The sequence below is a fragment of the Opisthorchis viverrini genome, assembly GCF_000715545.1.
Source record: "Opisthorchis viverrini unplaced genomic scaffold scaffold3571, whole genome shotgun sequence".
Classification (NCBI taxonomy): domain Eukaryota; kingdom Metazoa; phylum Platyhelminthes; class Trematoda; order Opisthorchiida; family Opisthorchiidae; genus Opisthorchis; species Opisthorchis viverrini.
The window spans coordinates 2,237-27,125 of record NW_008752486.1 but is presented as its reverse complement, the minus strand read 5'-3'; the positions used below and the strand labels follow the sequence as shown (position 1 = coordinate 27,125).

Here is a 24,889-nt window from a genome sequence, read left to right as displayed (position 1 = left end):
GTGTATGGCGATTATAAACCAGAGGACATTACGAGGATAGAAGCCAAAAAGGATTTGGGCACCTGCCTTTCCTCAAACATGTCCTTCTCACTGCACCATGAAAAACCGGCTATAAAGGCATTCGCCGTTCTACCGATGATTCGGCGCACCTTCTCCCGGTCGCATGGATTTCCAAATATCATATGGGGTCTATGTCAGACCGCTTTTTGAATAATAAGCCGACAAAGTTGTTTACTCAGGACGCAAGAAGGACGTAACCTTCACTGAGCCTGTCCAGCGAGCTGCTATGATAGTTGTTGCCGGCCTAGAATCCGTGGACTATGAAACGCGTTTTGCGGTGTTCGAACTGCTCTCCCTGGAGAAATTTTATGAATGCTAAACATTATCCGACACTGATGGGAATATGTCGAAACTGGTTCGAACTAATGGCATTTTGTGACGAAAACGAAAAAGCACAGTTGCAAAGTTTCTCTCCCAACTTGTGGAGAACGTGCCAAATTGACCTAAGATCCGATCGTTGCAAGTTGAGGACCAATATGAATAGCAGTCTTTGGGTCCCGGCGCAAGGTGAGTTTCTCATGCTTACGGAAAGGTGACAGGCCTGTGCACACACCGAGGTGCAACATATCAGGACTACTTTCCCTACCGGATATACCTAGTCACCACATCTGTTTATGCCCTCCATATATTCTATCAAGGTTGCTAGCCCCCTGTTGATCTTCTCGGCTCACGCACCGATGAAACCAAGCCACCAATTATCTTAACCTATCGGTAAGCAGTCAGGCCAGTAAGGTAGCGCAGTCGGCTCAAGTAAACACGCGGTGGGCAAGCGCGGTTTAAGCCTGATCAGGATAGCAGCAATGCACGCACCAGTCCCAAAGATTGCGGGATATGAACAAGACAACTTTGCCGAGCGCCTCACCTATCCAGCATTAGCCTATCACACATTGGCTGGCCACAATGCACCTAGTGTCTATGTGTTTGTGTGATGAATGAGAGCAACTTGGAATATAATCTTGGGGCGATAGCATTTTGGAAGTTTTTATGTAGCCATGATGGGATTCGGGCCGACAAGACAGATTTTATGCGGCTTCATTGAATCCAGATTGAGAGAATTTTGTAAATTTGCGCACAGAAACAGGACTAGGGATGCACGGAGCGGTGGAATACGGTAAACTCAGGGGAAGAAAAGAGAAAAACCGATTGACTCAATGGTGCTTTGGACCCCACTCCTGAAGGAGACCTAGTGCAGCTGTGTATCATGTGGGTTGACAGAAGCATGGCAAAGGGGGTTACCAAAGAAATGAGAAAGTGTAATGAGTTAGGCTGTTTTAAAGCGGTTCGAGGGTACCGCATCAGATGCAATTGTGTAAAGATGCTAACCACTGGCGAATCATGCCGATAGTGTCTTCTCATGTGTCAGATTGCCGTCCTATTGTCTTATAGAAAGTGAACGTTGCAGTGTGCTCAATTTTGTTTCAAATTTAAGGAATGTCTAGAGAACGCTTGAGAATGTTCACGTTCCAGAACTTCCGTGCAGAATAAATATCTATCTTCATGTCTGCTTGTTTGTAGTCGCTTACTTCGTGTTCGCTAATAGGCGATTGCACGTTGAAGGGCGTTCGTCCTCTTGTTTGCTTCTGTGACAATGACCGCCGACCGCCAGAAGGTCGTGAGGCGGTTCAAAGCGGCCCTGATGGGACCGAAATGTGACTCAACGATGTATTTTGCCTGTCCACCGGATCATACGTTACTGGGAGTAGGATGAGTGTCACATCATGCGTTGTGATAAGATCAGTTCGTCGAATAGTTTGCAGGCGGTGCCTTGCGCCGAGGTACAATTTGCAAGAGCAGCCTACCAGTTGGGCGTACAGGATCTGGCGTGCCTTGTGGCTAGAATAATCAGTCGCAACGTACCCGGCCTTTCCGTGATAGTAGCCTCTTAATTTATTCACAAATCGCATGGATGGATTGCTATAGGTACTGCGATACAGACTAAAATACTTTATTATCGCGATAGACGGGAGAAAGTAGTTTTGCCTGATTTATACACGAACAGTGGTGTCACTAAGGCAAATAATGATTGAAGCTGAATGTGAACTGCACACGCTAGTCTTGAGAGCAGTGGGTATACACTGAGTGAAAACTGACTGCTTTTTGCTTCACACAATGCGCCCAGGCGATTGGGCGGCCCAAACGTAAAGGAATTTTGGGAGCAGATCTTCTCAAGAGCTCCGGGTATATGGTGGACCTGAAGCGAGACAAACTGCTGGCAAAAATACGGCTCAGCCAAGATAGGAGATTACCAGTGTCATCGCGAGCGAGCTGCTCGTTCCATCCTGTGATTTGCTGTCAGTGCAGTCCGCGGCCTATGGTCAAGGAGTGAACCAAATTTTTAATGGCCGGCAAAGATCTGTTTGTCTTGAAGTTGTGGATCAAACATTAAAATCTCCTTTCATTAGATCAATTTACACCCCACGATGTCTGTCAGATAACGTTCCGCCTACCGGAGGAGGAACAAAGACGAGTCCGAAATGTGTTGCTCAATGTTATAACCATGGAAGCCAACCGTGCCTAAAATTTCCCGGTGGTGCATGCAAAAATCAGGAACTACCGATTTTGTGCGAACTTTTGCGGCGTAAATGAACTAACCATATGTCTGGCCTTAACCATACCCACGGTTACGGGTATTAATAATTCGCTCCGGCAATCGCGATGATGTTCTGGGTGCTGGCAGCTGGCCGGAAAAACACGTATACGGTTACGGACACCCAATACCAAGTAACAGGAATACCATTTGGATTTTCGGATGCACCATTCACTTTGCGGCACATAATGCTTTGGATAACAGAATGTTGCCGTACGCCGGAGATGATACCATCATGCATATGCATTCGGGACAAAAACATGTTGATCACTTGATAACCATATCGAAGTTCATTCAGAACGCTGGTCTGCGAATTATCGAGGACAAAGCACAGCCCCCTCAATTTTTATTGACTCTGCTCAGGCCTAAACCAGGTCAAGGGAATGTTAGTTCACTGACGCGGAAGCTGTCGAAAATCCAGTACCATGCAGTCCCCAATGCAAAGCGATCCTTATGGCAGTTTGTCAGACGAACAATATACTACAGCCGGGTTGCTAAGGGTTTCAAAAGGCTTGCTGCTATACTACGCGACTTACTGAGTCAAAATGCAATGTTTGTGTGGACTAGGAAAGCACTCGAGGTCTTTGAACTTGTGGAAGCACGAGTGCTTGATGGGCAACCCCGCCTCAAACTACCGAGAGTCAGGATGACGTTCGATGTTGCAGCGGACGCGAGGGTCACGGGCGTGGATGCAGTCCTGAAACAGAATTGCGAGGCCACCAGATATGCCAGTCGCGTCTTGCTTAAAGAAATGCGGACATGTTCCATCATTGAGAGGAAATGTTTAGCGATTGTCTGAGCCCCGAAAAAGCGGAGACCGTACTTGAGGAGACAAACGTTTTACTGTGAGACAGATCAAAACTTCCTTAACTGGCTAAGGCTATCAAAACTTCCCTAACTGGCTAAGGCTTTCAGAGCTCCATACAAAATGCTCACGCGCTTGGCACTCCGACTACAAAAGTATGAAAATGCAAGCCAGCACGTGCGGGTAAAAAGTACCACCCGGCTGATTGGCTGTCAAGACAAGAAGGAAAAGATGAAGCCGTAGAGATCGGTGCCGATATATTCGTTGTTAAACTGGCCCACGAAAGATTGGTAAAATCACAGCTACAGGATCCCAGACTATTAAATAGAACGAGGAGGGGGCCGAGGACTGGTGGTGTCCTGCAGGCACGTCAATAGGACGAGCCTGAATGAAGATGTCATACCATCCAGGAAGATCAATTATTCTGACTTCGTACATCCCGTGACACCTTGTGCCTTTAGGCAGGAGCCGATCGCTAAAGCCATGAGATGGCACATACAGGGTGTACCGAAACGTAGGACTTACTCCGGCTTACGGCCTACTGACCAGCATACGAAGTAAGGTATTGGAATACGTTGTGGCCTGTAGGCGACGGCAATTGACAAAAGGAAATACGACAGGGAAGACACCTCCAGAGAAAATTATCCCTGTACTAGAGATCGGAAAAGCATGGTTCATCGACGCTGCAAAGCAGTGGTTGTTGGTTCGTCGACGTTATAGGTCTCTTTACGGTGACGACTAGCGGCAATCATTATGTTGTGATGGCAGAACACCTGTCGCGGTGAGATAAGGCAGCAACCGTGCCAGATCAATGGGCGATGACAATCACGCGTGACGATCACGTGACGATGATGATCATGCATCACATCATTGCCAACTATGGGACACCAAAATGATCCTAACGGACCAGGACCATGCTTCACAAGCGAAAAGTCCAGTATTCACCTGCAGAAGCTGCTCATCAAGCGGCTGAGAACGTCACCCTACCACCCACAAACAAACTACCTGAGTAAACACAATGATTGCAGATTGCAACTTGATACAATCGATGGTTTTGGAAAGTAGTATTTGATAAGTCGCTCTGGCTACAATGATTTATGATCCAGTTTGAGAATCGGCCCCTCCTGTCCGAAAAACCACACCGCCTTCAAAACTCAACACCGAAGTGTTTTCGTAGCACATGAGTCGTAGGTTATGCAAAGTGGCGATAGGTAAGCGTCCCTGTCAGCGAATATGAACCATCCACGGAAAAGTTTGCACTTACCAGGTTGAGGTGTTTGGGGTCTCAATTGTATATTCGCACGAAATGTAACCAACTACAGCCAATGAGATATTTGCGATCCCCGCATTCTGATTCTGCGCGACTGAAATCCCTGAAGGACAGGGCACCAAACGGTTCCCCGGTGGTATGCATGCTGTTAGTTCCCATACGCACCATTTGGCCAAAGTTTGCTTGCCATTGTGCGCCAGGCCTTCGACAAGTGATGTTCGCAAAAGACATTGAGTCAACTCAGCTCAGTTGGTTTGGCTCAACATAATGCCCTGATGCACTTTGTTCGAGGCTGTTTGCAGGTATCAGGCACCTTATTCGTTCTCGTCTTCCTTCAGGACACGGTTTTTTCACCAACCTGACTTATCTCCTCTTTTGCTTCCACTGCTCATTGAGGATTTATCCCCTTATTGTTGTTTGGCAGTTAAGATCTCGAAAAGGTCATTGGGGTTTTGCTGTCAAAAGTGGCGATGACTTTGTAACACATGCGCTAGCGCGAAATCGCTTAGCCCAGGTGAATCGTCATTATCCCTCCCTTGACTCTGGCCTAAACAAGTGGTAGACGCTGCCGGTGTTTTGTAATCTTGCGGTAAAATGTCGCAGTCAGTGCAGATCAACACGGTCCTTTCTCATTATGTCATCGTTCATTATTTATAGAACATTGAGACCCGTATTTTACCGTTGATCGAATCGACTTGTTGACGTTCCATCATCATTAAAAGGAACATCATCAGCGTTCTGTTGTACGTCTGCTGGGCCCATAAGTATTCATGACTTTGAGCTAGCAACGTCCCTTAGACTTGTATGTCTTGTTAATCTTGTCGAATTGCGAATCCTTGGTAATGGAAATCCAAAACTTGGTACAACTGGCGAGATTCTACTTCCACAGTGACATCATTGGCTGCAGAGTCAGAAAGACCCAGGGTGAACATAGCCTTATCAATATTTCCAATCAGGTCTGCTTTAGGAGGGTCCTACGGCCAAACAGTAAACCTTGAACCAATGTGATAAACACAATAGTTGAAGCAGCTAGCGTGTGATTAGGTTGCCAATAGAATACGCAGGTGACAACCGCCTTCCGGGATAAGGCTTGAAATCTCTGAGACTTAGTTGTGCGGCCCTACTTCGACTCGTCTGGGGCGGCAAAGCAAGTGTCGTAGCTACTAACACAGCGTTCAAGCGACCGAAATGAAGACAGTGATCAACCAGATTCAAACTTCTGCTTGTGGCCTGCCAAAATACAGACGTAAAAAAGAGATTCAGCATGTGTAAAATATTTTGGACAAACTTCGTAGATTTAAGGCCTTAGTGAAAACAACACGCAATATAGTTTTGCAACAAGTTCGGGGATCTATTCGGGCATTTACTCCACATCATGTTAATCGTTTCAAGTCTATTTTTAAAGCCAACATTTTGTGCAAGTGTTTACAGGGAAAACGGTCCTGTTGTCGAGGCCAAGTTGTAAGCGTTCGTTATCAACCTCATGAAATCTGTTTAACCCTAAAATGGGATTGTTCCGCGTCGCATTCACTCGGTTGCTACTACTCTGACGTCAAATACCAGGACGCTTGAATTAGGCGTTCCATCTTGATCGGCTGCTCTGTCAAAATCTCACGCTAGTCGTGATGAAAAAAGATGTAATTGATCACAAATGCGATTTTAATTAACTTCGATAAAACAAGGGGTAACCATGTAGTCAAATAATAAATAAAGTTACAGTGATCTCTTTTATTTCCAGCTGGAACACAGTGCCCCCTACAACTTGTTCAATATCAGAGAGTATGTCTGTGCCCCGGCTGGTGGCGAGCAATCAAATAATGATCGCCTTGGTTAAACAGTCCATGGGCCTTAATCAGACGTCGTCAGCGGTGCGTATGCAGGTCGTGCTGGACAGTGGATACAATAATTCAGAGAGGCGGGACAAGCGCATGAATCGTCAATTCTGGACAGGCAAAAATGGTCAAACTTCACAGTTGCTGTTGCTTACTAGTTGATGAACTGCATCCGTCAGGACATAGATGAAGTGTCATTTAGCTTGATGCGGATTAGCCAGAGTTAATACTGTCCGAATGGAATTGACGTGAGCACGAATACTACAAACCCCTGAACTACATTGAAGAAGAACTACAGGCCGTGAACGTAACATTCTGCTATGCTAAAGAGGTGGCTATGACGCACACATTCAATGACCCTGTTCGTTCATCCCAAAGCAGACATGCCATGAGTAATACGAAAACGATCAGTTGGCTTTATTCGAATAAGTTTTACAGCCAAGGTCGCTAAACAAAGACGTCAGTGCACACATCTTGCAAGAGATCGTTGAAAATGTATGGTTTCAGTGGCCGGCTGGCAAATACAGATATACCCAAATGGTGGTCACAGGTGATCGTGAAACATATATGAAATGCGAAATGAGGAGCTCGACCCAATCGGTAAAACGGATTGGAGCATGAAGGCCTCGGACGGTCTCTTGTGCCGACGTGTGCTCCCAAGCACTTGGTTTCAGTCGTCCAGACTTTTGAGCTCCTCCAGCAGATCAGCTAATCGTTGAAACGTTGCTTTCAATTCATTGGGCGTCTGAAACAGCAATTCAATTATGATAAGCAATTCACATGGAGCCGGGGTATTGTTTGTGGATCAGATCTGTTGGTGTTTCAGTTCCGACATTTGAGTAGCCTCACAGATGCTCCTCATGACGCCAAATGTTTACTAGAGTGACGTGCTTATAAATGGCTGTGAGTAACAGCCCGCAAACTGTCGTGCACGCTTTTTTACATAAATTCTGTTTTAGACCGATTGTTTGTCCATGCGTTCACTAAGTGCAGGGAGTTTTCTTTCCTGCGAATGCCCGGGAGTGCAAAAAATATTAATGAGATTTATAGGTATACGATTTAACCCGTATTACACCGGAGACCCTTCACGATTTCATTTTCTACAGCTAAAAATTTGGCAACACCCTAGACACCGATATGCGGAAATCGAAATATATTCTTCCGTATTTGATTTGAAACATGCGGACAAGGCGATTTCGTTGAATGACAGCCTGTAGAGCTTTGACATAAACCATACCCGTTTAAGCGATTCGTCCGGTCCTGAATAGAAATGGAGCTTCCTCTGAGTGTTTAACTGATTAAGAAGACCGCTCACACCAACAGACTCCGATACGTGGATGCCTACTAAGTTCAAACAAATCAACCGACACTTAGCATTTGGTTTTTGCCCACTGGAAATACGAGGATACGCTGTTAGCGCAAGTAACGAACACCTTTCTTCTCTGTTCTGGAGTTAACCTCGTAAGCAACGTTCTAATCTGTCAGAACATGTCTGTCCTACGCTACCGCATAAAAACAAGACATTACGAACACGATGCCAGGGGATGGAATATTTGGACTATAGTCACCTGGGGATAGTGAAAGGAATCGAGATGGGTCAGTCAGGGTAAATCGAACCTAGTCACAAACCCAGCGCTAAATGTTGTACTGATCTGTGTATCAATCACCTAGATGGCCTTATAACGTTGTGAGGATGGCTCTGGGCATTCTGCGGCCGGCGTTTGTCACCAAAAGGCACTGAAAACTTGGTTGTTCATTATCCGGCTAAATCTTGTTAACCATTCGCAGTATTTGATTGAGTGAATCATCAAATGAGTGTTAATTATATTTACTTTTCGTCTGGAGTATTTCCCATCCCACAGCCCCTCATTCGCGTATGTCTTTTGAGTTTTTCACGTCTCAGTGAGAAGCTTCGATCTTCCTTTGAATGGTTAAGAATTTCTGTCGACAGGTGGCAGACCTATTTTGGGCTAATGAAACAAAAGCAAGGGAAAGGATGCCACAAAGATTCATCCGCGTCAAAATGCTGTTTTTTAGTTTAGCACCTCGATGAGCTGCAGCAGTGCACAAACACCAACAGCCGTGTTGATTTGCAGCTGGGAATCAAATTAAAGGCTATCTACACAAACGAAGTCACTATCATGCTCTTCAGTAGCACTGCAACGGTCATGAAAAACCAGGATAAACACGGAACTCACCGGTACGCCAGATATTCCACCTATAAACTGGAAAATCAGTCATTCACCACAAGTTTAGTTGAGTAAGAATGTGTGTTTACCGCAGATTTAGGAAAAGCAAACGCAACTTGCCGGGCAATGGGACTGGTTAGAGGAGTGTCCTTTGGAAGGAAAACTGATGAGGCAGAACACGATAACTGAATCTAGGACAAGTTATACCATTTGAGTATCTTTTAGGTTTCGCAGTGTAGATGGGGTGGCATTCGCACAATTTCAACCTCTCAAACCTAACCTTTCGAAAATTGCCTGCTTATTAGTAGTATCTGAAAGGACGTATTGCACCCATACGAGTGCAAAATCAATTGTCCGTTGTACCTGATAAATTGAAGCATAGAAACCTACAGTGTATACGTTGGCACACAACTCTCGAAAATTGAGTCAAGAACCAAGTGACAATCATAAAAGCAGGCTGCGGACATTTGGTTACAAAGTATAAGGTATAATTCACAAGTGTGTCCGAGTGGCACGTCTCAATAGATCAAAAGTTGATGTTCCTGCAGACGAGAGTTGAGTCACGCGCGAGGACAGCTTTTTTTCATTTGTTACTTCAAAATTCCGCCGGTTTTTCATAATTAATTCTGCCTTGCAGTACCACAGGCATTTTGCGCCTTTTCTAGGAAGACGTCCACTAGTGATCACTCGCATCCAAGTCTTAATACAGTACTCTAGCAGTGTGAAAATTAAAGATGTCCCCATTGGTTCAATGAAGGCCTTTTCATTGGGACTATGTATCATTTTGATTTGAATGTTTGTATTGGCGGGCTCATGTTTTGTTGTAGTAACCAAGGTAAATTCAAATTAATTAGCATAAGTAATTACCAACGGTCGACTTGGTGAATAATTAAACAAACGAGTTTGTTAAAATTTAAACAGAGCTACACGGAGACTTACCGAACGTGTGGCCATCTGCAACAAAGGTACGTTAAAGACGCTCAGTTTTTCCAGGTTCAAATGAAGAAACTTCCCAAAGCTAGTTGAATGCAGTGTAGAACATCGTTGACTGGCGATGCTGCGAAATATACGTGACTCGGGTGCGCTGCTGGGTTGTTGGTTTAATCACCTTCAGTTGAAGTTACCCAAACAACGAACTAGGTACGAATAGATGAGACCAAGATGCAACTCAGATTCTAAACGGACCAACCAAATTATACAAAATCCACTCCCGGAAAAATTTATCACTCTAGTACTAGTCTAACGGTGATACTACTGATGGGGAGGCATGCGAGTAGTATATGTTGTTCTTGGAATTTCGCTTGGCGTCTCTTGACAAGGAGAGATCTGTTGCGGAATTTGTGGAGTCACTTTGTAACATTTGCTTTGATTTGAGCAATGAATGATTGGAGTCAATGAATATCCAAGAAAATTCAAGAAGACGTGTTCACGAGTAGATGGATGTCCAGTTTTTGTAAATAAAATGCAAATGAGAGAGTTTTGCTTCTCTGTCCAAAAGCCTGTAACCGGTCAGTTGGCATTTTCTAATAAGTAGCTCCGCGGCGAAGGCCTTCTTCCTTTCATTTGGTGCCGTGACCGGGATAAGGATGAAGATCCCGTGGCCGCAACTCTTTGAGGATGGTGATCTGGGGACCTTCCTGGAGGACCTTGAGGAGATGGTGGAGGCTGCCCGGTTGGGGACCGACCGAGGCAAGGAGAAGAGGGATGGTTCACCAGAGGACGAACTGGAGACCAGAGTGGACCAACTCGCAGAACAGCTTGCAGCCGTGAAGACGGAATCGCGCAGTCACGCTCGAACCAGCCGGTGCTACATGTGTGGCAAGTCTGGCCACTGGAAGAATCAGTGTCCTCGTACCCGATCACCTGCACAAAATAGAACTTTAGAGTACTCCTCTTTTCCTGGGTGGGTCGCGATTAGCGCACTGACACAAGCTACCATACAAGCCATTGTCGAGGTAGACGGGAAAAGGGACTTATGTTTGATTGATACAGGAGCAGGCGTATCGCTGAGGCGAAGATGGAAGTAAGGATTTCAACACGATCGCTGTGCCACTGTACGACTTGCTCGGGAAAAATCGAAAATTCGAATGGACCAGAGGAGCACATGAGGCTTTCGAGCGTGTCAAAGCGCGTATGTTGGATCAGTAACTGACCCTCAGACTTCCCACGGCCGGAGAGATGTTCACTGTTGAAACGGACCATTGAGAGAGAATGTTTGGTGATCGTCTGGGCCCTGGATAAATGGAGGCCGTATCTGTTTGGGCAAAGTTTTCATGTCGAAACCGATCACAAACTCCTGGAGTGGATCAGGGCCACCAGAGATCCTCGCGGGAAGCTTGCACGCTGGGCAATCCGGTCGCAAGAGTACGACTTCACAATCTAGCACGTGCCAGGGAACGAGAGCCACTTGGCTGATTGGCTGGCAGGAGCAGAAGCTGAAGATAAGGTCCGCAGGATCATGATTGGAGCCAATGGCCTCGTCGTCGAACTGGATTCCGATAGGATCCTGTGTTACAAAAGGTTGCCGTCGACTTGTTGAATGTAAGGAACATTGAGAACGGAGAGGGAGACAAGGAATTAGAGACGTTCCAGAGCCACTTTGATCGGCTGAGGCTGAATGAAGCTGGCATAATTTCCTGAAACGCTACTGATTCGGGTGTTGTGCTGTCCGTGATACCTCGCGTCTTGAGACGGAATCTTATCGTCGAATGCCATGAGATGGCACATACAGGGTGCACCAAGACGTACGACCTATTTCGGAAGAGGGTCTATTGGCCCGGGATGAGAAGTGAGGGAACGGATTATGTGGTGTCCTGTAAGCGATGCCAACTGGTGAAAGCGGATACGACAGGGGCAACTCATTCCATAGATCTCATTTGTGTCTCAGGAATTGGCGAGTTGTGGTTCATTGACGTCATGGGCCCCTTTCTGGTAACAACCAGTGGGAATCAATAAATACATCGTGTTAGTGACAGAACACCTGTCGCGGTGGATTGGGGCGGCAGCCGTGCCTAATCAACGGGCGAAGACGGTCAGCGGAGTGGTAATGCATCACGTCGTGGCCAACCATGTGGTGTCAAAAAGGACACTGGTGACAACCAGCGGGAATCAATACATCGTGTTGGTGACAGAACACCTGTCACTAGTACGTACTGTCTGATATAAATCATAGTTTTACATGCATTGAGAAAACTAGAAATGGATCGTAGCTGACTCCAACAACACTGATTTGTGCTTCAAGACAATAGTTACTTGAAACAACCTTGCAAGAGACGGTGATGCCTGCCAAACAGTCTGGGTTACCCCAAACACTTGTGATTCTCTGCTTTCCAATTTTTTGCTGAAAGTCTTGCCACAAAGCCCATTTTTACTGATAATTTATTGTTTGCACTAAAATGTGGAAAGTGTATGTTACTTCAAGCTACTGCGTCCCTGAGCTTGACAAATTTTCCACGGTAAAATATTCGCGGTTACAGATGGATAGATAAAAATGGGTTGGTGCAAATGCGAAAGGCTGTGTGGCGTTTTGTGTTTTACAGTAGAGAGGGCTGCTATCACAAACGCGCGTCAGATAGGATATCTGAACCGACTAATATGCTCGCGCTTGGGAAATGTGATTGGTTCTCCCGTCGTAGAAGTTCAGGAACGCTACGGAAAAATATAGAGACAACTCAGTCGATACCAGATGGAAAAACTTGTCACAAATCAAAAGCATGATGTTTTGTGTGCACATTTGGCAATTTCTTCAGTTCACGTTCCACATAAATGTCCCATCTTGTGGAAACGGAAGTGTTTATAGTAATCTATTCTAGATTACAAATAATGATTCTGGGATACAAAAATCGATCAGAACTCGCCTCATACTGGTACACCATTAAAAAGAATGGGTTGGAAGACATTCCATAGTCGATCCACTGGCAGTAGCAACCGAATATCTGGCTATATGATTAGTATAGTACAGTATAAAATTGGGAAAATAGCATACCGGTAATTCGAGACTTACCGGCAAACCCCTTTTCAATCTATCGAACTGTAACAAGAAGATAGGTTTTAGAAACAAGTTTGTGTAATTCCTGTCTTCAGAAATAAAGCCAACCTCCTGTGCAGTATTAAGTAGACTGTCGTCTCAGTAGAGTTTTTTCCCAGTCCGCAGTTGAAAAAAATAGCACTTTCTATATTCTCTCACCTAGACGGCGGGGATCTAACAAGCGAAGGGTTTGATGTAATTACCCTGCTGCTAAGTAACGCCCTCAGCAAAAAAATGCAAACTGGGCTATCGCGTCTAGCGGTTTGAACCCGCAGGCGATTTTTATATTTGTAGTTGGCTTTCACTACATAGGTTTCCAAAATGTCTCAATAAGTATCCACAATCAACCGGGCTGACATTCTTTGGTCTTGACGTGCGAGGCCCCATCTTGACGTCCTGTTGATTATACGAATTAGGCCAGGCCTGCGTTCAAGTCAGATGTTGGGTCCTCCATGGTCCACGTGACTGGGCTCTGCATTGCTTGCTTTCCAGTGGGAATTTGAATTTCAAGCATTGATTTGTATGGTTCATTGTTTTTTGCCTGTTTGGCAGGTAGCGCGTCTGACAAGCCTGTTCAAAACCGCAGCATCACGAACAAACCACTACTAGTGATGACTTTTCATATAACTAACACCTAATTGATGACCGCGAAATCACAGGTAATTGTGAGATTAGACTTGGGATCAAACTCGACCATTTTGCACACTGACTATCATCTGAATGCCCACAATTACGCAGATCAGACTACACCCTTCCTACACCCATATTTTCCTGCCTTGATTACAAACAATGGTCTGCTATGACCACACAAAAAATACTGCTACAATGTACTTCTATGTCTCAGGATCAGGTGGCGTGTCCAGTTCATCCGATCATCATTCTGGAAACCGGCATGTCATTTGGCTATTTTAGAGTCGGCTGAATCGTTTTAAGGATGACAAAGTGGAGCACGCAACTGACCCACAATCTCACCGCTGACCACGCCAGTCACTTGAATGGGGGGATTCGGCTGAAGTTAGACAACCACGCTCAATTACCCTGACTTGTCCAGCATAAGTGCACGTTTTCTACGATATGAGCGTACAATCGTTAAAGCTGTAAGCACATATCCACAGGGTATCGCTCCGGCAGTTCAGTGATTTGTTGGCTACACAATTTACGCGTAATCGCTTGATCCAGCGGTCACGTGCCTCCTTGTCCAGGATATCCGCTTGGTATACATTTCCAGTTTATCACGGGCACTTGGGTAGTATTCAGCCGCATTGAGAAAAAATAGGTCGATTGGTAGGATTGTACTACTCTCTTGGTTTTTGGTCCCTCTAGCGTCCCCGTGCATACCACACATGGAAAGAAGACATTCGCACATTCTCGCTGTGATGTGTTCCAAATGAACCCTGAATAACACCAGTTTGACTGGCCTTCCCGCTCTTGAATTGACAATTCTTTCAGCTAAAGGTGGAAGCGTAAACCAGTTTCAAACCCTTCTACATTTATGCATGTGTAAACAGCTTGCATGAGTTCTCTAGTGGTGTATTTGAGATGTTCACATTGGGTATCTTGGTAAACTGCTTAATTGTGCGTGCGTCACTGTCTAAATAATCGCAATATCGGAAAACAGCAATCAAAGTTGGTGCTTGCATACAAACGTCGGTATCTAAATTTAGAATTTCTTCTTCCAGATTCAAGCAGTAATCCAACTTGAAGGTACTTTGGCGTCTTTACTTCCTGACGATCCAAAGATGTGACTGGAACTACTAACCCTCTTGTCATATGATCACTGAGCAAAACAGAATGACGGCATCCTTTTGCCTTTAGAAAGTCACTGAGAGCTCGCAAAGGAGATGGGATGAGAAACTGATCATTCTAGTCAAATATAGTAGCTATATGGAAGAAAATCGATGATCCGATCAGTAGTCTCTTACGACATCAGCCACTAGGCACTTGAACTTAGCCTGGGCCCTTAAAAATATTGATAAGCTTTGATGTGCTTGGGTTCCCGCTGCATCTTGCTTTGGTTACCCTAGAGGTCCATCTAAAAAGCTGGTGTGCTGAGTTTTTTTTCGTGAAGGTCCACCTCGTTTGGGCTAGAGGATTGGAAGTCAGTTATGTGGGACATTCCGGTGTGATACATTATCTTTTCCCTCAAGTTCAAAATGAGGTATCACGAACAAACTAGTGATACAGTACTCGAATTTTTAGCAGTACACATTTTCACCTTCACTCACAGGAGGAAACACTTGAAAATTTCGAAAATCCTCAAACTACTAATAACACATAAGTAGCAAAATGAACAATTCACACGATAAGCAAGATTCACGACGAGCCAGTCAATACGCGAACACGTGAGGTGGATTCTGTGATTGAATGATGAATGAGGCTAGATCTTGTTCGAGCATCCCTACCATTAAAAAGTCTCAACTGCACTCATGCTAAGATGAATAGTAGTAACTACAATAACGAAATTATAGCGGAGACTTACCATTTCATTTGTTATTTGCCGCACCTCATTTAGTATTTCCAGACGACGGGTGCGACACCTGTTGATTCGCTTGAGAAAAAATATTCCATTTAGAACAGAGCAGTTGAGTAGATGTATGGCATTGCGAAAATAAGCGCCCTGAGGCAGTAAAATGGAAGTAGTGTATGAGTTTTGATCGTTCGGCACGCATTTCACCTGCAATCAGAACCAATCTGCGCTGAGAAGTAGTGTACTGCTACCGGAGCATTGTTGAGTGTGCACTTCACAAACTTACAAAAGCAGTCGAAACTATGACCATCCATGTGGGAATTTGAACAGCCTACCTCTTTGTTGTTAGGTCACTAATCTGCAGTTAGTCTGTGAAGTGTTAAAGCTGTCGCCTCTCACATCATAAAGGTATTATATTCGCCACACCGTAGATCATGCGTCACAAACACTCAAATCACGTGACAATTCCGGTCCAACTTGCAACATTAGCCGACAACATGTACACTACCATTTCCCATCCATTTTCGTTTACGCGGCTAACACTGCGTCGCGCGCCAGGCTCGCGAACTTCAACCGCATCAGGTCAAGTTGTATTCACGTTCATTCACATTAAATAGGCATGCAACTCGTCCAAAATCACACACTCGCGCGCACAGGAAGAGAAGTCAACCGAATTCCACACTTCTCCACGGACAACTACGGAACACGTGTAGCAGCTGTACTGCAGAGAAGACCCGTCCCACGTCCGGAACTTCACCCAGGCAATCTCAACAGTTGTCCCCAAACGATAAATCACTTTTGGTTTATTCCTTTCCCAGGTTGAAGTTATTTTTATCAAGTGCATATAACCCTCACAATCATCCTCATTCTGATAAAACAGACATTTGGTAGTGCTTGTCACCTCCTGATAATCAACCTAATTACGTTATAACCAGATCACTAAAAGTACTCTGTATATTTGTGATATACCGGTCAAGTCAGATTGTTCAACCGCTGCAGAACCGAATGTTATCTACCCAAGGATGCAGCAGAAACAACATGATAGTTTTTACCCACCAGTTTCTTCAGTTTGTACAGCCAGTCGCTCGGACACGGATTCCCACTGATCAGGCAAACGGTAGCTGTTACACCGAATTTTCAATCCAGTGACCACATAGCATGAGCTAGCTATGGGTGCATCAGTTTGACCAGCATGGATTGCAAAGGGTTGAAGCGCATCCCAAAGTTCATCGTGACAACAATCTGCACTTACCTTCCGAGGGTAAAAGGATATGATATTTCGGTTACCGAGCAGTGCACCTGAGCTACTGCGACAATTTCCAGTACCATGTGGACACTGACTGAGTGAAACTCTGGGCTACAGACTGGAACTTGTCTGCTAATGGCAAGATTTGTGTTCGGACTGCGGAATGCGGGAACACTATCGGCGGGCTGTTGACCTCAGCCTAATCCATTCAATTATGCCAACCATTTAGAGGCGACGTCCTTCACATTTCACATCAAAGATGACAGGGGTGAGTGAAACGAGAGAAGTCAACCAAAAAACTGAGGACATGCACTGTCGTACTTCGACGCGCTGTTTGGTTGGTTATTGATGGCATATCTAAAAGCATTGTCTAAAACAACCCAAAAATTCTGTCAAATGTGAATTTCTGTGATTCCCCCTATACACAAAAATGCAAAGTGATGAGCAACTAGGTGAATTGAATCGAAGAAGCAACGAACAGTTTAGAAGACTGAAAATGAAACCTACCTGTTGCATTTCGGAAAGTTTATCCTTCTGAGCTTTCAGCTAAAATGGATGGGGAAAACGTGGTGAAGTAGCAGACACATCCAACAGGTAAAATGCTCTGACCTCGTTCATCGGGCCAGCTGACTCAGTGGTTAGGACGCGAATTTACCTGGGCTTGGTAAACTGTCTGTATCACAGCCCTCCTGCTTCCTTCTGGTGGCATGGCATTTAGACGCCGAAGGGATGTTACAACTGAACGAACGTTCATGGGGAAGCGTGTTAAGGTTACTGAGTGCCCGAAGATTTCGTCCATCTTTTAATCAATCTAATTTTTCCTATGAGGACTTATACCACAGACCAACGGTCAATGAATTGGGACGGAAAGTGGGTTCCAGTCCTTCAGAAGACTTGCATTGCCCTCTCTTGAGTGAGTATTTCTCCCATAATCCTATGCGGTAAACAAACACGGCCCCCTTACTGTCTCGTCGAGGGCTTTGTCGAGGAGAGAACGGCCGCTGTTGTTGCTTGTTTGTGCGAAACGTCCTCTCACAGCCTCGCATACTCAAGTAATTCTCTGATAATTGCAGAGCAGGGCTTTGACCGAGCACCGTATTGTTCATTGCTTTAATCAAAGCGGTATGAGTTGCTTTCGTAGGTAACCTACGAAATCCGTGCGATCTTTGATCACAGCAGACAGATTGTCGAAGTGCTCTAGGTCACGGGCGGCAACTAACCTATCAGTAGGTCATCTAGAGGAAATAAACCTACGTTTCGCAATTGTCATTCGATAACGACACAATTACCAAAATCGGTCCCAACCAACATCCAACTCGTCATCATCATCATCATCATCATCATCATCATCATCATCATCATCATCATCATCATCATTCAAATCATCATCATCATCATCTTCTTTTTCATCATCATCATCATCTTCTTCTTCTTCATCATCATCATCCCATTATCAACATGATCGCCGTGATCGACAACGTGTTCGCCATCTTCACCAGTATCATCATCCTCGACGGTTGGACAATACAAACTCAGATGCACCTCCACATTTTGTAGCTAGATCAGACACGTAACTGCTAGAAACACTAGCGGAAGTTAAGGATTCTAGGGGAAACGTCATTGAGCACAGTAATTTCAGCGGCTGGACTTGCAAAATATCCTCAGTTTGAGGACGCGATGATGCAGTGATTTGGGCGCGAAATGACCAACCCATATTCCACTGGTCTGTACCTAGACTCGGAATCTCGCCTGCTGCTATCTGACCCTGGGCGACCTGTTACCTCAGCCAATCTGATTTCTCCAGATGGCAAGGCAGCTCAGCACCCTCAGGGTGGCAGAACTGAGAAATTTCGGGTCCGACGATTAGAGAGGCTTGATGTGCAGAATATTCCGCACATTGTTATTTTGTTTATTTCGCATTGTTATAGGTTTACTGCTTTTGTTACGTTTCGAAAAATGTTTGGTATGGTGCCAAGATTAAAACACTCAGGTAGAAAGCTGCAAAATAAAGTTTGCACCGTATTATGACTTCTCATAGAGATATGACAGGAGCTTCGCTATAAATGGACTCTGGGAGTGGAGAGGAAATTATTGTTGGCTACCACGCTTTAACCCTGGATGAACGCCTTGAACATAGTTGCAGGTCTCGAAATCAAGAGTCGTGAACACGTTGCACTGGATATAAGTATATTAAAAGAAGATTTAAAGTTTTCATTAAGGAAAATACTCACAAGTTTGCTGAAAACTCTTCGACAGCCCACGACAGGTTTCGCTCGTCTTGGGGCTCATCAGGTAGGCGCAATCCCTGAGTTTCCGTCAACCTCATGTTCTACTTGAACCGAATAGGGCTGTTTTTGAGAGGTAAGCTCATTCGAAAATCAATTTGGTTTCCCCGGGAGACTAAAGTGAATCTTTCGTTTACGATATTCTACAACTGAAACTGTTTCTTTCAAAAGCATCGTCCTCAATGCAATCTGAAAAGGGCACCAAAAGCCCACATAAAATTGTGCAACTTAGATTCTAACAGTTGTGAAGATCGTCCATACAGACGTGATGAAGTTTTTTCGGTAGTCTCACCCACCGAGTTCAAAATGCGTTAACTGAACCACAGTGGACGCAATGAAACAGCTTCGGTTTCGATCCCAGGGACAAACAGCCTTGTCGGGCATACTGGAAATTCAATAGAGCATCGTTGCTACTTCGACGTTCCAAATGCTTAGCACTTCTTTGCCAAAAGGGAATTTTACCTTCAACTAGCAATCAGAAGTGTTGATGTCGAACAGCGTCCTCAGCTGATGGGATGAAATCTGCTTTCCCGCAGCCGATCTAGCGTGTTCACCAAAAACCGTCATGGCTTTTGCATCTGCTCTGAAGGATCGCGTCAAGTTGCACACACAAGAATGAATGCGCGTGTGCAAGCATGTGCGTAGGTTGGACGGATCTTCAGCTGTCTGTGAGTTTCCCGTAGCACGTTCCACACCGGTAATTACGTTAATTAGGTGAGCCACAACATCAACTGTTACAAGACACACTTTGGATACTCAGTATCTGAGTGTACTAGACTAATTCCAGGATTGACTTCTATAAGGATCACATTTGTAGTGCTGTACGCTTTTCTGCTTAGTTCTACAATATATTAAACCGACAGCTCCAAATCTGAGGCCCCTCAATAAAAACACGCGATGTGTTTGGAGACGCAAAGTCGCATTTTCCAGACAATCGATCAACGTTAGCTAGGCTGTCGGGTTAGATTTGAAAATTTCTCTAAGCATACTGTAAAAAAGCTATACAAAAACCGTAACTATGTTTACTGAACTCCGTCGGACTTTAGGCCGACATATACATAGTTTCCAGTTGACATTGCCCCGAAACAACCCCGATGTCGTGCAAAAATCAGACACACCCGTGGAAATCGTCCTGGACTGAAGGATTTCGGCAAAACCAGTAGAAAAGTATAGTTCGGATGCATGCTTTATCAAGTGAAAGACTTCACATTAAATCAATGGATGATGAGAAAATGGCCAAGATTTTATGCCTGTATCTGTCCGCTGTGGTACACCAATGAGGCTGTTTGAAAGTTGACCATTACAAAGTGATCAGAGGACTAAGATATCTGCAAAATCTACCAACCCTCCAATCCGATCAAAGATCACCTACGGTCAGTATGCAGAGAGACTCTCGCCCACAGTTCGTCATTTGTTCACCAGCCGTACAGATGCACTGTCCTTGAGACGCAGACGTTGTCAGGCAAACGTAGGAGCAAATGGCGCAGGATATTCCAGAAAATTTCAAGTGAATCTGATGGTACCCGAAAATCATTGCTGCACTCATCTCCTCCATGTGGTGATAGAAAACGCCTTAACCAAAAGCACGTTGTAATGACCAAGTCCAAGTTGACATCCATATCATACCAATTGGCCCTCGAGTACGCATTAATCACTGGGCTGCGATATGAACAAGCATTGGATATGCAACTGCATACACCGCTTCGGATTGACAAATTATCGAATTCCTGCTTCTCGAGACTTCCACATCTGACGGAGGGAATATTCCGACCTGATTTGGAGTGACTAGCTGGACGGGAGATTTGGGATGTATTGTTTCCGGAACTATCCAGATAGGAAGTGACATGAATATCTGTACAGGACGTTTAAAACTCAAGTTTGGCTACAGAATGACCAGTTTGTCCGTACCCGTCTCTATGTGCGGTGTTTCTGCTCGGACAGCGGTCACGTGCGTTGTGTATCTGACCGGATTACGACTGGTTACGACTTCGAGCATTCGAACACGGACAGGATTGCAACACCAGGTACCTGTGATTCTGAGAATTGCAAGTCACAAATCTGCAAACTGTCCGTCCCGGAGAAATTCGCTCCACTTTGGAGTGTAATTTCTGGGATTCAGTTTGGTGACTCGCTGTTTTGACATACTGGAGAGAGTTTACGAAATTGACTGTATGGGAATTTACAGGGTGATCACAAGTCGATAAAAATAACATCCACCTGAAATTCAATACAAGGAATGAAACTCATATCGTACGGGCACCGGGAGCAACAATATCAGCACTTCGGTCTTCAAAATGACTGAAACATTTCAGTGTCCTTCCCACGTGAACAATTAAGTGAATGTGGAAACTGGCGGATCTCGGTCAGACGTGTTCCCGTGTAACCAACAAGGGAACAAACGAACGAACGACAAAACGTTTTGATCGTCAAGTATGCTTGCGAAAACCTACCTGACGCAGCTCGTTTTCCTTGGCCCGTAACACGGCTTCGTTTTGCTACAAGACGACGATGGAAGGGAAGAAAAGACAGTCAAAATCAAATCGATCGAATGGTCTGAGTTGGATTAGTTTTGCTTTTAGAGTGAGTGTAGCTGTTTGGTCCGAATACTGCTCAAGTTCGATCTGCGATCGCCTCAGAGGAAGCTAAAACAAAGCTTCCATCGTAGAGTTAGTCCAGTTCAACACAGAAAAAATAGAAGTAGTGTATGCGTTTTGTTCGTTCGGCTCGTATTTCACCTGCAATCAGAACCAATCTGCGCTGAGAAGTAGTGTACTGCTAACTGAGCATTGTTGAGCATCCTCTACAGTGTGCAATTCACAAGCTTATAAAAGCAGTCGTAACTATGACCATCGATGCGGGAAGTTGAACAGCCTACCTCTTCTTTGTTAGGTCTGGGATGTTCTAAACCTGTGTTTCGTCCTTTTCTCATATTGTTCAACCGGCACCTGTCTTCTTTTGACCGATGGATCGAATCCATTGGAGCAGGGTGCGGCTGTTTCCTGCCATGTCCTTGGCCTCCGCAGTCCACTGACGTTCTATGCCGTTCTTCAAGCTCCTGATTATCCAATGTTTGAGGGATCTGCGTGCGCCATCATGATCACTAGTTGCGGCCATGGTCTTTCTGGTTGCGGCCTCGAGTCGGTTGGCCTGGGCAAACAGTTTAGAAAGCTGTGAGCACTGCTTCTTTAACTCGCCTCTATTCAACTTCCAAGCATTCTTCGTCCTCCGCATGACTCTGTGCTTCCAGTAGCTTTCTAGCCAGGTGAACTGGATATTCTCAAGCTGCTGAAGCTTGCCGAAATTTATGGACGGAGCTGCTCTCTTTTGGCACGTGTATTGCTGGCGGAAAGCGAAGTTCCAACCGAGCCCGTACATTGGTATGATCAGAGTCAAGTTGCGTACCCCAGAAGGAAAGACAGTCCTTAACTGAGGCCCTTTAATGGCCCAATTGAGTCCTCGACTGTCTTGTGGTAGGTGGTCTCCAAGTAACTCGATGTGTGCGTTTGTGTTGAAAGTTTGTACTGGCCAGGAACAAACGATGATCTGCACACAACTGAAGAAATCGCTTTCCATTATACGTACGCTCAGCAACGACCCTAAATCGACCACCTAACTGTGCTTCTTCCGGACTTAGTCGTCCAAATTGGGCATTCATATCACCCGTCAGGATCAGTATATCCATCCTTCTTGCCGACCGAAGCAGTCGTGACAGATCTTGATAAAACTCGTCCTTCTCAGTTTCAGAAGTGCAGTCAGTTGGGGCGTAGGCTGATACGGCAAACAAACACCGTTTACTATATCGACCTGCGTTAATCTTAATGGAACCAGACAGCCGCACAGCGCAAAGGCGTCTGTTTACTGGGATCCAGTCCAGTAAGGCGCTTTCAGCCTAGGGGTTGAGTTCAACAATCACAACGTAGAAACCACGAACCACTGCGTCAGGATCACCAGATACCCGAAGAGTGAACTGTGGAACATCCGTGCTCGTACTAAGCGGCTTGAGGAGCGGGACCGAAGTGGGGTCTTGTAAGCGTCTTTCGGAGACATCATATATCGAAAAGGGAAAGCAAGGTTTCAGCAAGGGATGTCTGTTACCCCATTTGACATACAGGACGGACATTAGAGGCTGCAATTCTGGTCAGATCTCTTGAAGCTTACTGGTTAGAGCGCGAATTTACTAACCAGAAGGTCCGTGGTTCGAACCCGGCCTCTGCCTCCCGACTTCCCCTGTCCAGACTTGGGTAACCTGGCAGTATCCCAGCCCTCGTTCTTCCTTCGGGTGTCATGGCATTAGGCACCAAAAGAGTGGCAAAGCTGAATGATTTATTATTATCGCTATTATTTTGGTTTATTTTTCTGGACGAAGGTTTAGACGCGGAGTAGTGGTAAGGGTGTTGGCAGATGGGTTGACTGTACTGCATTGTGCTATGGGTGGGGAGGGAGTATGGGAAAAGCCGGTTAGCGAAAAGATTATACTTCTCGGTTGCTTTGGCCGAAGAACGGGGTTTAGCTGAGCCTCTTGGCTCAAAAGTCGGGCCCACTGGGCCGTGGAAGGATGTAGGGTTTTGTTTCGGGACCTTACACCTAGCATCTGATTTAAAAGTCTGAACCGCAAGAGACAGTGGTTCTTAGGGTTTTCTTGGGGGACTCTGCCCGAAGCCAATGACTTAATAGTCCGACCCACGTGGCTGTACGGGGCCGGCTTGGTCCCAGGACGCTTGGTTTAAGGCATTACTGTCTCACTGCTGATGTGGCTGCGCGCAGCAGGTGACTTTTGAGCACCAGCAGACTCTTTGGTCCTAAAGATATTTCGACCACACTGAATAATGTGCCAGTGGTCACGGTCAATCGTTGGGCGATCGGAGTGTGCGGTTTATGGGGCCGACCTTTACTAACCTGTCCTTCCTTGGGGGAATGCAGCATCGCTGCTTCCAATAATATGGACATGCTGGTCGCCTGGGGGGTACACCTTACCGCCTTCACACTACTGTCGCAGAGGACAGTACGAATTTACCCCCAGACCGCCTCGTAGCACTATTATTCGTAGTAAGGGGTCTCGCTGCTCTTGGTCTGACTGCTCCCGTTTGGCCTTCCTGGCATGGTTGCACCTTGTGGAATAAAGTTCCAGCCAGTAAAACCCGCGGGATCATTTCAGCACTCAAGGCCTACCACCACGTTCAGGTGGCAGCCTAAGGTCGGGGGTTGGTGAGCATAGTTAAAAGCGTTGTCCTAAACAACCTAAAAGGTTCTCCCGAATGTGAATTTGTTTGATTCTTCTATATGTTTGCCACCAGTGGGCGTGGCAACAACATGACCACGGTGTCTCAGTATGGCGGTGCTTTGATCAAGCACTGACGCGTGTTGAAATACATTTTACCGGCCGGTTGTTGACCTACGAATGCGATGGATTGATTGAATGGACAGCTCAATTGCTTAGGTTGTTATCCAATTCTTCAAAGGCACAGGTTACTTGGACTGTTTGGACAGCACTCCATACAAGGCGTACTTTCCCCCTATTAGCATTCACCTGTCTGCCGTTGTTGAGTATTACTGAACGGTATTGCAACTCTGTATCAGTCACTTGGCTTCCTGCTCCGCCCACTATGGTGTATCAAAAGGCATGGTAGCCCTACACAGACCGTTGTGGAGACAAAGGACAGTTATTTCAACTGTATTTATAGGGTAATCACAGGGTATTCCACAGGGTCGTGCTAGAATCTCCGTGAGGGGTCGAGAAGCGTCTTTTCAAAGGTGCTCGATCCGGATTGGCTGGCGTTCTGATGACCAATCAGGGCATGCCTTCGATTTGTCCGTGTAGTGCACGTGACACATCCGGCCAGGTGTTGTGATGTTCGGTTACAAGGGACGACTGGCCTCCGGACAACCGTACACTTTTTCAGTCTGACATGGATATTTTCATAGTAGACGGAGTGGAGCCGTTTATAAATGAGGAGAATACACACTCATTTACCTTTCCCTTTGATGACTGCAAATCCTCAGTTGAGTGAAAATCGGCACACACCAGTCTTCGGCATGGAGTGGTCATAAACCATACTGTACATTACTCTTCTGCACTATAAGTTATGACCAGACTCGTCTTCCGGATATATGATATATATAT

At 45.5% G+C, this 24,889-nt stretch overlaps 1 protein-coding gene across 1 annotated transcript in view; it reads right to left on the bottom strand.

Moving 5' to 3' along the window:
- Positions 1-6,958: 6,958 nt before the first annotated feature.
- Positions 6,959-24,889, bottom strand: part of T265_12090 (hypothetical protein) — a gene marked incomplete at both ends in the record, with an annotated part of 19,752 nt that continues 1,821 nt past the window's right edge. The window contains 4 exons of the mRNA XM_009179049.1: positions 6,959-7,299; positions 12,747-12,773; positions 15,250-15,318; positions 16,991-17,029. Of these exons, the coding sequence (XP_009177313.1) occupies positions 7,225-7,299; positions 12,747-12,773; positions 15,250-15,318; positions 16,991-16,999 (180 nt within the window). The remainder of the gene's footprint in view (positions 7,300-12,746; positions 12,774-15,249; positions 15,319-16,990; positions 17,030-24,889) is intronic.